Below are 13,663 nucleotides of genomic sequence, written 5' to 3'. Positions count from 1 at the left end.
AAAAAAAACAGGATTTCAGATGACTAGAAATAATTAAAATATTTTCAGCAGCAATTTCTAATGTTATAAATGAAATGGTAGCAGTTTTATGAATTGAAATTTAATATTAGTTTAAAACTCAGATGTACATATTTAAGAAGAGCTTGGAGCAGCTGACTCACTTAAATACCAAATAGCAAAGTGGCAGGTTTGCTTTCAAGTGAATCTTAGAAAATAACACAATATGGAGTTATTAGTTATTAGTGGGCTCTGGAACTGTGTTAGGAAAACTCAAAAAAATCCATTAGAAAGGACTAAAATTTGCCATCTCCTGGACATACAATTGCTAGCAAAATATGCCACCTACTGGATAAACACTGGAAATTGGGAATCCTAATACTTTTGGAGATGATCTTTTATACTGGACATTTCAAGTGGATTAGTGAGAGGCATTTGAACGTTTATATAGTAGACATGTTGTGTTGCCTCAGATCCCAGATTTCACCTTGTTTAACTGTGCAGTGATGAAAGGTGGTGGCTTTCCCTCTTTTTAATTCACACCTGGCATTTTTTGTGGTGTCCTTTATCCTAAAAGTAGCAATTTGATCTTTTGGAAGCTATTTCTAGATGATACCACAATAATTACCTGAGCAGGGAACAATTTTAGGGGTTACCAGAAGAAAAGATGATTCACTTGTTTTTCACTATGATGATATAATGTCGATTTAGACTGTCCCAAAATTCTTATTCTGAACCATAAGACAGTATTATCAGCACTTGGTTTGTGTAGAAAAGCTAATATTAAACTTGTAACTGTGTTTTGCTCAGTATTTCTCATTTTTGTTTGGTTTCACTTCTTGGAGGGTAGTTTGAGATTATTGTTTGCCACTAAGCAAATATCATCAAAGTCTAGAAAGTGAATGGAAACTTAATTAGTTTTCTCTTGAAGCTTTCGATCTTTTTATTTCTGTGATTGCTAAATTGGAAGGTCTCGGTTTTGCATGTGTAAAGGTAATAAAAATGAGCAAAACTTGCTAATAAAAATGTAAATTTATAAATGATCCACAGTTACCTCCTTTGTGTCTTACAGGTTTTAGAGACCTACATGTTTCACTCTTTCCTTAAAGCTCGTCTGAACAGAAAGATGGATGCTTTTGCTCGACTTGAGTTGAGTACTCAGCCTGAAGAGGACAGGTATAGTTTTCTCATTTCTTACTCTGGTTTTGAATTTTCTGTTGGTATCAGTGATAAAAGTCCTTTTGACTCTTATTGCTATGAGATCAGGTCATCTATAAATAAGATTATGATCAATTGTTAACTCATTTAATTATAATTATTGTAAAAGGATTACATGAACAGATGGTCATTGAAATTGTAGACTTAATACCATTATACAAAAAAAAAATCAAACCAGGCAGTATTTTAACGTGTATGTGTACTAAGGTCTGATACTAATAGTGTGTTATTTTTATTTTCCTCAGGTTAGATCTGATGTTTCCCACCCCCAGAAGGCTGACAATAGAGAAAATGGCTTCCAGGCGGATCAGCACCGAGCGCAAGGCCAGCCGGCGCAAGGTGATCAGCATGCCCAACCTGCAGGACATCAAACTGCCAGAGGGCCCCACCAGGAACCCCTCACTTGGAAAAGTGGACACAGGTGTTGGTAAGGGAGGATTGGGATGGACAAAGACACTTCTGGTGTCTGTTGGGGTGACAGTACTGGGTAATTGTCACAGAAACGCTGTCAGCTGCTGGGAAGAAATGATGGGCTGAGTCACTTCGAGCTGGGGCCTGTCTGTCTGTGCCCCTCCTTGTTGTGAAGTCCGTCTGTAGCCTGCTGTAAGTTTTGCTGGACCACAAAAGAGTGATTGGTCCCAGTGGGATTGATATTGGAGAATTGATTCCTGGGTCCTCACCCACCTTCTGTCCAGTTCTCTACTACCTTTAATTTAAATACAGGCTTAAGCTTATCACTGTTTAGAAGAACTCCATGAGGGTTATTTCCGTTTTTAAAATTAACTTTTCCAGAATTGATGTTATCTGATTAGGAAATATTCTCCTAATAGGGATAATAGATACAGAAATGTATTTGTGTCCTTCTTGTTTTTTGTAATTACTGGTTACTGTGATGGGGATTCTGTTTGTTGTTTGTAGTATTGCTGGTTGTGAAGATATGTACACTCCTACCCCTTTCACTTATCAATGTACTCTCTTGGTGTTTGTTTCTAGCTGTGAGAACACCCTCCAAATCCATCACCACGTTCAAAATCCCCGAAATTCACTTTCCTCTGATGTTCCAGTGTGTTCACTCCTACTACACAGACTTCTTCAACCACCTGAGCAAAGCTATCAGTACCTTACCCCCCGAGAACTCCGCATTGCTGGCAAGGTACTTCTACCTCCGGGGCCTTGTTAGCTTGATGCAAGGGAAACTACTAAATGCACTTTCTGACTTTCAGAACCTAGAAAAAACAGACTTAAGAATTTTCCCTACTGATCTTGTAAGAAAAATAGTGGAGAGCCTGCCTCGCTCGGAGCGCTTGCAGGCAGACCGCAAACCTGAGCTCAAGAGGCTTATAAGTCGAGTGATGGAGAAACAAAGGGAAGTTCTGAAAATAGATGACCACGTGAAGAATTTCGAATTGCCAAAAACACACATGCAGCTGGGTGATTTCGTGAAGAGAATCCAGGAGTCTGGGATTGTCAGGGATATAGACACTATCCACCGGTTATTCGATGCCCTGACAGTAGGTAAGTATAAGTTGGTTGGGGTTTTTTTGATTATTATTTAGCATTGGCACATGAAAAAGGGAGATTTACTCAAACCCTTGGTGTTGATTGGTCTGTCAGTGCCCTGGGAAAGCTGAGCCCCTTGTGCCTGACCTGTCTGTCAGTGTTCCATTGTGGAACACTGAGCAGCTGCTGCATGGAGGGAGGGTCCTGACTTGTCCAGGGTCACCTGCCAAACAGAGAGACATCTCCTGTGTGTCCTTTACCTGCTGCCAGCACCCTTGCAGGACTCACATTAACAGCTTAAAGAAAAACACTCTCTATTATTAAAATTATCAGTGGTTAAACTTTGAGAATTGAATTATCAGAGGTTAAAGTTTGAGAATTGCTGGTTGTAATATCTGACTGCAAAATTACATTTAAAGCAATGTATTAATTCAAAGCATTACATGGACAAGCTCTAATCCCCAGTAAGAGCCAGCTTGAAATAATTATTCAGTGTGCTTGGAGTATGATTCTTACCCAGTAGGTGATCTTATGGGGGAAAAGACAGGTTCAGCCTGTTAACTGATTCCAGAATTTAGATGGAGTCTTCTCTAACTTCTCCCCATTCTTAACTCACTTTTATTCTATTCCTTTACATTTAGGCGGAGCTGGAGTGACTTTAGTGACACATTTTATCCAGTGAGGGGTGGTTCAGCCTGGGGGGAATATCTCAGCATAGTGCCTGAGGCCCTTGGGATGGGGACATGTGCCTAGAATGTCTATTTTATGCACAATTTGACAGTTACTGTCCTTCTAAACCCATCTTCCTGTACAAATCTGTGTAACAGTTTCTCATACTAAAGAGGTTTTGAAATTTTTTCAGGACAGCAGAAACAGATTGATCCTGAAACATTCAGAGACTTCTACAACTACTGGAAAGAAACTGAAGCAGAAGCTCAAGAGGTGAATCTGCCACCAGCAGTAATCGAGCATCTAGATAAAAATGAATGTGTCTACAAGTTATCCTGCTCAGTTAAAACCAGCTATGGAGTAGGGAAAATAGCTCTGACCCAGAAGCGTTTGTTCCTGCTGACTGAGGGAGGCCGTCCTGGCTATGTCCCAATTGCTGCTTTCAGGGATATAGAGGTGAGCATCAGCTTCCTGTCCTCTGGCATGCCTGTGGGTATAGCTTGTGTCCTATTCTCCAGAGTGAGCTGCCTCTCAATGTAAAGTTTTAGTAAGGAGAGTAGGAAACAGTGCTGAAGTCACTATGTGAGTGATTAGGTAAAATTCTGGGGGGTTGGACCAAAAATTTCATGGCTGAAATACAAGAGGTTGTAACCTCAGAGAAATGTGGAGTGCAGCACGTAGGATAAGTTTAATAACAGAGCATTAAATGTGCTCCTGTGACTGAGGTGTCAGTGGGTCACCTTATATCCACTGTGGAGCCAAGGCTGTATGATGATGTTTAAACTTATTTTCATAAATCCAGCTCTGCTTAATGGTGTGTATGGACAACTGAAATAATTAGCTGTAATTAGAGAAAGCTGCCCTATGGGCTGAGTACTGAATTTTATCTGTTATTTGGGTACATTTTCCTTGCTTTCTCTTTCCTGTAACTTTCCAGGATGTTAAGAGCACAACTGTAGCTTTCCTTCTGTTGAAAATACCTACTCTGAGGATTAAAACATTATCTAAAAAAGAAGTCTTTGAAGCCAACCTTAAAACTGAGTGTGATCTCTGGAACCTGATAGTAAAAGAAATGTGGGCTGGAAAGAAAATGGCATATGATCACAAGGTATAAATATGGGAATTTGTAACCAAATAATATGAAGAATGTGCTTTCTGTCTCTGTTCTAAATAATTCATGCACTAATATTAGAATTTCATGGTGCTTCTCTCCTACAAAGAAAGATCCAGCTTGAAAATGGGTATCCATCCTATGTCTGTATATTTTCATATGTTTGCATATCCTGTATCAATGTTGTGTCAGATCTGTAATAACACTGGCTTCTGTCTCCCTGCCCCAAAACCTGGCTTGGAACATAGGATGTGGGAGTGGGGTCTGACAGCAAGGAACAGGAATTGTGCTGCACAGGCAGCAACTGCTTGGTGCTTGTGCTAAACATGACACATGTTGTGATTTTTGAGCATGGTGTCTTGTGAGAATAATAAGCAAGAGATAAAGAGTAAGATTTCTGTCTTTAGGATCCTCAGTATATCCAGCAAGCACTGACAAATGTTCTCCTGATGGATGCTGTGGTTGGTGCCCTGCAGTCCTCCAAAAGCATCTATGCAGCCTCTAAACTGGCTTATTTTGACAGGATGAAAAATGAAGGTCAGTCACAGCGATGCTACAAAGCCTGTGGGTGTTGCATCGTCTCTTTCTGCTCTTTCAGTGTGTATTCTGTTTTTCAACCTGGTTATGTGTAGAAATACAAAAAGACATTCGCCTGATTGCACTTTCACAAATGCAATTTATTTAATAGTAAATAGAAAGCTTAAGAGTTTGTTCTTCCCTTTTTTTTTTCTTTTTACCCCCTCCCTTTTTGTTTTGCTTTGTTTTGTTTTGGGTTTTGGCTTTGGTTTTGGCTTTGGCTTTTGTTTTTGCTTCTGTCTCCATCTTGGATGCTGTGTTTTTGTCTTGGTTTTTTAGACTCCTTGGGTGGTGGGTGTCTTTGCTACCAGAATTTATACAAATGATGTTTGGCCTCTCAGCTGAAGCTAGAGGGAAAGAAAAATGTGAAAAATGTGAATGAATGGTGTAGAATTGCTATCTCATAAGAATTGCAGTTCTATTTCAGACTTAAATGTGCACTTAATTACCTTTTAAAAATCTATTTTAGTGCCTATGATGGTCCCCAAAACAACTTCAGAGACACTAAAGCACAAGATCAACCCCTCAGCTGGTGAGACATTTCCACGGGCAATAGATGTTTTGCTTTATACTCCAGGTAAGGTGCTGTGCTCTCTTTAGGTTAGCCCAGCTTTAATTAGCCTATAAAGCACATTATCTTATAGCACCTGGTATTATGCCTGCCTGATGTGTTCACATTCTGACATGGTTTGGTTGTGTGTTGAATACTAAACCAGAAAAATCATTTTAAAAGAACAATAATGTTGCATATTAAGATACTCCAAGGCATAGTTTTCACTGTCCTAATTTGCCTTTCTCTGCACATGTGCCTTATCACAGACTTCAGTTCTGTGTTAATGGGCTGATTTCTCATTAAGGTTTCTGGCTCACTCACTGAGCCGGGTGGGTGGATGGATGATGCTCCCCCACTGATCAATATTCATTGTTAGGTTTTTATTTTTCAGTAGAGTCCTATGGGGGAGTTAATTTGAACCACAGTGCAAGGAATAGTGTGGAGGGTGTTGGATTCAGTGATGCTTTTCTTTCTTTCTTCATAGTATGAGAGGCTTTGATGGAGTAGACAAGAGTGAGTAGATTTATTAGTTGTGTTTATAGGGCCTAAAAGCCTTCCTGAAATCTCAGTGAGCTCAGCTCTTAGTCATCAATGAAAAAGATTATCTTTGCTCTGAGTATCTTTGGAGTGTAAAATTAAATCATTGGGTGAACTCAGCAAACAGATGATAACAAGCACAAATGCATTGTGAGAACTGTGTTAGTCAATAACTGATGATGTAAATTCCAGAAGATGCATTTCATTTGCAAACCTGCTCTGCCTAATAATGGCTTTCCCACAGGTCTCCAAAAGTATTTTGTGTTCTTTTACCTCTCTCATCTTCTCTGCTTTATTTCTAGGTCATCTTGATCCTTCAGAAAGACTGGACAGTGCTCATCCAAAGCTCTGGTGTGCTTTGAGTGAGGGGAAGGTGGTGGTCTTTGATGCCTCCACTTGGTCCATCCAGCAGCACTGCTTCAAAATGGGCCGCTCCAAACTGGTAAGACTGGCCCAGGATCATAGCTCCTGCTTCAGCTGGCTGTGGTTTTGTGGCTGTGGCCTGTCTGACCCTGAATCACATCCTTCCTTAAAAAGTTGTTGAGTTGTTTGGGCTTCAGTTAACCTGCAGTTAACCTGGAAAAGTGGAGATTTTTGAGAAAAGCTGAAAGGAGGCTAAATGGGTTAATAATAAAACAGGTCAACTGGTGAGAAGTGATAGGTTGGATTTGGGAGGGCCTGATGGGTTCTTGGGGCAGGAAAGCAGGGTTGAAACAGTTGAGGAGAAAGAATAAAAGACAATTAACCGAAAGAGAAGATGAGAAGGGGAATCCTAGGTAGAGCTAAAAATTCACCCATACTGAAGAACTGGAGATTGGGAAGAGGTGTAAGGAAACCAGGTAAATGCTATTGAAAGAGAAATGGAGCTCTAAAAGAAAGTGTCTCAACCGGCAGGTGAGAGGGAGTGGTTTGTAAAGACCACCTGAAAGAGTAACTCTGTGAAAAGGGAATCTGAACCAGGCATGCAGCCTGGGTGAAAAACACACAGTAGAGAGAACACACAGGGAAAGGAATGGAACATGTCCCTTTTGTGAAAGAAAAGAGAGATTGCTGTTGATGAATGTGGGAGAAAGTCAAAAAGGGAGGGGTAAAGCTGATGGTGAAGAGCTGGGTGGAGAAAAGATGGAATTCCAGAAGAGCCAGATACCTGATAGAAGACAAAAAAAGCAGGCAAGTGATGGGTAGAGGGAGATAAATGAAGAGTGTGTGATGGAGGGGAAGGACATTCCAGAGACAGTAGAGGAGACAGTATTTTCTCAAACACTAGTTTTAACGGAAGCAGGAAGTGTGGATATATTGGACAGTTAGTTTGGCTTCCAGTCCAGAGGAAAGGAGCACTGATTTCTGTGGTTCCCCTGATGTCCTCTGTAACTTTTACTTTGTTTGGGCCAGGAAGCACACCTTTAGTCAGTCCCTAAGATAAATATGATATTAATAAATTATCCCTAAGATAAATAAGGTATTGATAAGATAAACTAATATCTTATTAAATAAGATATTAATTGACATTATAAATGATCCCTAAGATAAATAAGATATTAATCCTGTTTACTGAAGGATAAACTTTGCGAAGAGATCCGTCCTCTCGTTATTTATAGAGCAGAGCAAAGGATAGAACACTGGAGAGCCAAGTCTTTATCTACAGTGATCACCAGCACACTGTAGAATCTGAATACAGTCTTTTCCATGTTACATTAAAGACTGATTTCTCTTCTGGACTTCATTTAACCCAGCTTTTTCTCCCCAGACTTGCATGGTCATGGTGGAACAGAGTCAAGTGTGGATTGGTTCTCAGGACTCCATTATTTATATCATCAACACCCACAGTATGTCTTGTAATAAACAACTGAATGATCATCGCTCTGATGTTACAGACATCATTGTGGAGAAGAAGAATGGAACACCCAGGTAGATCTAATTTGATTTGCCTAGATGTTGAAAGAATTTATTGTTTCAAATGGGAGGGTTTATCCTGCTAATAATGTCTTCATTTGGTTCATTTTTGTAGCTCCTACATTGTGTATGTCAACTGAGAATTTCCTTTTTAAATAAAGAGCACTGTGTAGTTTGCAACAAAGAGGATAGAGGAATTCTCTTTTGGATGAGGATGAGAACATCCAGGAACTGGCAGCATCCAGTAAAATATTGATACAGATGCAGTTTAAGGACCACTTCACTTTTGCTTTGAGCACATAATTGACCACGTCTTTAACAGGAAGCTCCTGGATTTTTCCTGCCTGATAATAAGAGAAATAATACATTTATTGTTCTGTTCAGGCAATATGCTTTTGATTTTTTGGTAACACTGGGAAGAGTGTTGCCTGAAGGTCTTAACCTGCTGTCTTCCCATGGGAAAAGCAACTTCAGGGTCAATAGGTCTGCCAGTCATGCAGCAGGTGTAACTGGGTTTCCAGGAAGAATTTGTTTAAGTGTTATAACCTTCTGAAAAAGATTTGCTCAATCTAAGACAAGAAATGTTAAAGGTAAAAAGAAAAGGGGTAGTATAATTTGTTTATTTAGGTGCAGTAACAAAGAAGAACACTTTGAGATATTTTGTTCTAACTCAAGAGAAAATTCACCAGGCAAGATTGTTCAGAGGAACTATAGGGAATGTTTTGTTGTGCTCTGCTCCTCATGCATGATGTAATGTGCTCTTATTTGCTGAGTTCTGAGTTAGCCTGCAGTGTTTCTAGTTGATACAGAGTTTGTAAAGGACAATCTTGAAGATCATTAAAAAAATGAACATTAATTTGGGTTACTGTAAAATTGGTTATTTTGCAAGTCTCTTCTGTGTGTGCACTCTTTTCTGAACATGAATGTACACTATACTTCTTTATTTCTTTAATCTGTGCCAACAGTGAAGCGTATTCCAGCAGTTTAGATGGAATGGTGATTGCTTGGAACATCAGCACTCTCAAAGTGAACCATGTCTTTCAGCTGCCCTGCCAAAATCTCACCTCCATGAAGCTTCATAATGACCAACTGTGGTGCTGTAAGTCCCTCCTTCAAACCGTGATAATTACAGAAATCATCTTCACATAAAGAAACAAGACAGTTTGCTGGATGTTCCATTTTATTTTGCTTTTTTCATCCGTGTTTTGTGGAGCTAGAAGAAGTGGGCACCTCTGTTACTAATTCTGTGTCATTAATATTGAAGGTACCAGAAGCTGCATTCTTGTAGTGTCAACTCACGAGTTCCGACCACAGATGAAAATCGAGCACCACCTGAAGGATGTGTGTTCCTCCTTCCTTGGCTTCCAGCTCTTTCCAGAGGTATTGCACTTACTCTGTTGGTACAGTTTAAAGGAGGCAGGGCCATGTGGCATTACAAGCCCTGGTTATTTTGATGCATTTTAAGTCAGCAGTGCTTAAATGTGTCTTTCTGTGCTTTAGAGAGAAGAGTTGTGGGCCTCCTACTCTGGGAGTAGTGACCTGTACATTTGGAACACCAAAGACCTTTCAAGTGCACCTCAGAAGATTCACCTTCAGGACTGCTCTGAGATTACTTGTATGATAAGAGTTAAAGATCAGGTGAGAGATATCTGGGCTGGTTTTGCCTCCTGTGGATTTCTTTACTGAAGTTTTGTTTGTTTGCAGCTCTCATGGGCTGTCACTGCTTCCTCACTGGGTGTGTGCATAAGTACACAAGGTTTGGAATGTTGGTTCCCTTTTTGAAATCAGATAAACTAAAGACTGCCTAACACAAATGGCTGTTGTAGGTGTACCCCAAAATGCATAGCAAGCCAACCTCTTCATCAGTAATTAAATGTGTGGTGATATTTATTAGCCATTGACATTTCCAGGGAACTGTAGAAACTGAAAGTTTAGGTCCTTTGATATTTTATCTCAGGGCTTCTCAGAGTAAGCCTTGAAAAAAGGTTACCAGACAAACAACAAATGCCAATTAATTGGCCTGTTTTTGTAGCTGACCTTTTCCTTGATTAGTTGCCACATCCTAATTCAGGACAGACCAAAGGATCCAATGGATTCCTGCTGGCATCTTGTGTCCCTGTCACTGTTGGCCTCTGTGTCCCTGCTTTTATGTGGTATCAGTAGCTGTGCAAATGATTGTAGTTGTGCTACCACAGGGGCTCATTCAGAGTTATTTTGCAAATAAATAGCTAATGTATATAATGTAATAGCTAAAATTGCTGGGAAAGCAACTTTTGGAATCTTTTTCTATGATTTTCCCTCCTTCTTTCCTCAAAAATGATTTTTTAAAATAGAATAGGGAAGTTTTCTCTGTATTCAGCCTCTGGTTAGACTTCTGTACTACAATGGAAAATCATTTTAGGATATTCTCCCCCAAGGCAGAGATTGATATATTTAACCTCTGTTTCAAGGGAGTGAGAAGATTGCTTGGAACTCCCAGGGCATTAAGCTCTCTTTTGTTCTACTGAAGAACTTCCTTCCTTTCTTTTCTCTTAAGTAATTTATGAATAAGTTAAACAATACTGAGCCCAGTATTGACCCTGGGGGACACCACTAGTGACAGGCTCCAGCCAGACCCTGTGTGCCACCACTGACACTTCTGTTCCCTCAACCCAGCAATGAGCCATGGACAGGGAACTTGCAGCCTGGCAAAGGCTGACAACAACACTGATGGGACTGTCAGTCACAGGCTTTAATTAAAAACAAGGCATTGTTTTTCTTTAGGAAACTGGAGAGAAACCCAGCTGCATGCTGTGTCTATCTGAAATAGGATGTGTTCTGTCTGGCAGCTCGGCCTATATCTTTTATTACCTATTATTTGACCCAATCTCTGTGGCTGTGATTTCATTTTGCACTTGCTGGTGCCACAGTTCCCTGGAGAGCAGCAGGTTCATGAATTTCACTGCCACCCTGTACAGAGAAGTACTTTCTTCTCAGTGAAACTGAACTGTGACTGGTTCCCACATGTCCCTGACTTCCTTAATTTCAGGGTGGAACAGTGGTTCTACATTCAGCTTATCTGCACTTCTGTTAGTTCATAAACCTCTTGTAAAGGCTCCTAAGCTGCCTTTTCTCCAACCTAAGGAGTTTTGGCTTTTCCATCTTCCCTGTGAGGGTGGTGAGGCCCTGGCACAGGTTGCCCAGAGAAGCTGTGGATGCCCCATCCCATTCAAGGCCAGGTTGGATGGAGCTCTGAGCAACCTGGGATAGTGGAAGCTGTCCCTGACCATGGCACTGGTCTCTTTAAAGTCTCCTTCAACCCAAACCATTTTCTGATCTTTGCTCGTATGACAGCTGTTCCTTTTTCTTGGCTGTTGTAGTTGCTCTTCCCTGGATTTTCTGTCCTCTTGCAGTGCAAGTGCACGCTGTGCCTTACACAGAGGTAAGGGAGAGCAGCCCCAGTGGTGGCACGATTGGCAGCTAAACTTTCCAGCGTGGGACACAGGGAGTTTCCTGAACTGAGGGAACCAAAGGGGAGCAGAGAGCCCTCAGCTCATGCCACAGCAGCTGAGGACACCTAGAGGGGGCCAGGACCAATGGTGGCCAAGCCCCTTATTTATATTGATGAGGAAATTTTCAGTGTTTCTCTTTTCCGGCCAAGCACGAGAGAACCCTCCCTGTACCAATGTGCCCCATAAACCTCCTCGACTGTGTCCTGGGCTGAAACATGAAATAGTAAAAATGGCTGTGGGTTTGTTTTGTTCCCCCAGGTGTGGGTTGGCAGCAGTGGGAGGCTGCAGGGCAAGAGCAAAGGGAAGATCTATGTGGTGAGTGCTGAGAGGAGTGTGGAGAAGGAACTGGTCGGGCACACGGACGCAGTGAAGGCGCTGTGCTCGGCTGAGGACAGGTACGTCCTCAGCGGCTCGGGGAAAGAAGAAGGGAAGATTGCCATTTGGAAGGCTGGATAGACAAGCTATTCCTAATGTTTCTGCCTCTTCTGGGGAAAGGCAAAGACCTGGGACTGTGTTTACTTCAGCATTTTGCGTCTATTTTAACCACCTGTCAGTGTTATTGTCTTCTATTTATTGGGTTTCCATCCCTGTATTGTAGAAAATGGGAATCAAATCAAATCTCCCCTCACAGCTTGTCTTGTTCCTGCACATTTGGTAAAAGAACAGAAATGGGAGAAGACAGGTCAAACTGTATTCAAACTGGACATGAGGTGATGTGGAGGGTTGGGGTTGCCTGCCTGGGGCAGGTCATGTTGGGAACACCAGAGCCAAATCAGTAATTCCATGGGAGCTCTTTCTCATCATTGCAAGGTTGCTTAAGAATGGATTTTATGGTGTCTTAACAACCTGTAATAAGTGGAAAAGGGCACTGAAAGGAAAAAAATAAATGCATTTGGATTTACAGAGTTGTCACTGTGATCATCTTTCTGAGCTCAGAGCTGTAGGTGAGCAGTGTCCCTTACCCTTGGTGGGATTTCTGGGGCTGTTTTGTTTAAAATGCAGGCACATACAGGCTCTCCCCAACAGCACTGAAAGCTCCTCCAGCTGAAACAAGGTATTTCCAATGAATATTTAAGTTTTTAAATGTATTTTTTTCTTTGAAAACAATGCACAGCACTTGGCATTTGGAACAGTTTGTGAAACTGATTATTTTTTATCTGTAGCATTAATTTATTTAATTTCTGTATATATTATACTTGCTTTTGGAAGCACCTCTCAGTCTCTGTGCAGACTAACCTCTGCCCTTCCTCCCTTCAGTTCCAGTTTCTGCATTCAGAGGAAGTGCTGTTATTTGCGGTAAAACCTGCTTAATTTTTAAGTTCTGCACAATCTTGAAACCCCTCCTCAATCCCTGGGGTGAGCACCAGGGGCTGCAGCCTGGAGGAGTCTCAAGAGCAGCATTCTCTGATTGGTGCCTGATGCACAGTGGTTTTTCCACTGGTGCCATTTATCTGCAAGTAAAACAGTAAATCTGTGCAGAATAGTTTTATTTGCATCAGTGCAGAGTGGAAAAGTGTCTAAAAGACTGTAAATAGAAGGACAAAATGGGCTGCTACTTTTTAAAATAAATATAAACCAGTATGGGGCTAAATGGAGAGGTATAAACAATGGGAAAATGTTATGACTAGAAATGTTATGACTCTGTATAATATTTCTGCTGATAAAAGTTTTTATCATATCTTGGTAACAGAAATTTTACTTTTTTAGCTTTTGTATCAATTTAAGAATATTAAACACTATATTCATACTCTGGCCTGTGTACTTTGTTATTTTTCCTATGTAACTTGATTACTTGAAAATGATGATTTTAACATTGGCTTGCATCCTCTCTGTGTTCTGTAAAGAATAATTGCCTGGGGTTTTCTCTCTGCATGTTCTCCTTTCTGAAACAGCTTCTGCTGTCCCCTTTTGAGCCCCATATCTGTGATTTTTCAGGTTTCTTCTTTGCTCCCCTGGCTTGGCCAGGCTGCTTGGGATAAATGGCAGGAATTATTTACTGAATTCAAAGGCACACAACGGCTATTCAGGAACTTTCCCTGGCTGCAGAAATGAACCAGCTGCACCAGCCTGCTGCTCTGCTGCTGCTGTCTTCATTGATTTTCATTCCTGGCATACTTT

General features: G+C 41.0%; 1 protein-coding gene across 2 annotated transcripts in view; it reads left to right on the top strand.

The window, feature by feature from the left end:
* Positions 1-13,274, top strand: part of DENND3 (DENN domain containing 3) — a gene marked incomplete at its 5' end in the record, with an annotated part of 31,879 nt that extends 18,605 nt beyond the window's left edge. For both annotated transcript variants that reach the window (XM_083861510.1, XM_083861511.1), the window contains 13 exons: positions 1,070-1,173; positions 1,461-1,642; positions 2,209-2,730; positions 3,578-3,840; positions 4,322-4,492; positions 4,903-5,032; positions 5,541-5,648; positions 6,464-6,603; positions 7,909-8,069; positions 9,020-9,153; positions 9,319-9,434; positions 9,555-9,692; positions 11,804-13,274. In XM_083861510.1, the coding sequence (XP_083717636.1) occupies positions 1,070-1,173; positions 1,461-1,642; positions 2,209-2,730; positions 3,578-3,840; positions 4,322-4,492; positions 4,903-5,032; positions 5,541-5,648; positions 6,464-6,603; positions 7,909-8,069; positions 9,020-9,153; positions 9,319-9,434; positions 9,555-9,692; positions 11,804-12,001 (2,367 nt within the window). In that variant the 3' untranslated portion in view covers positions 12,002-13,274. The remainder of the gene's footprint in view (positions 1-1,069; positions 1,174-1,460; positions 1,643-2,208; positions 2,731-3,577; positions 3,841-4,321; positions 4,493-4,902; positions 5,033-5,540; positions 5,649-6,463; positions 6,604-7,908; positions 8,070-9,019; positions 9,154-9,318; positions 9,435-9,554; positions 9,693-11,803) is intronic.
* Between the last annotated feature and the right edge of the window lie 389 nt (positions 13,275-13,663).

This window comes from Zosterops lateralis (genome assembly GCF_965231275.1).
Source record: "Zosterops lateralis genome assembly, chromosome: 1".
NCBI classification, from domain to species: domain Eukaryota; kingdom Metazoa; phylum Chordata; class Aves; order Passeriformes; family Zosteropidae; genus Zosterops; species Zosterops lateralis.
Note: the sequence above shows the minus strand (reverse complement) of the source record. Positions and strands in the feature narration are given on the sequence as shown.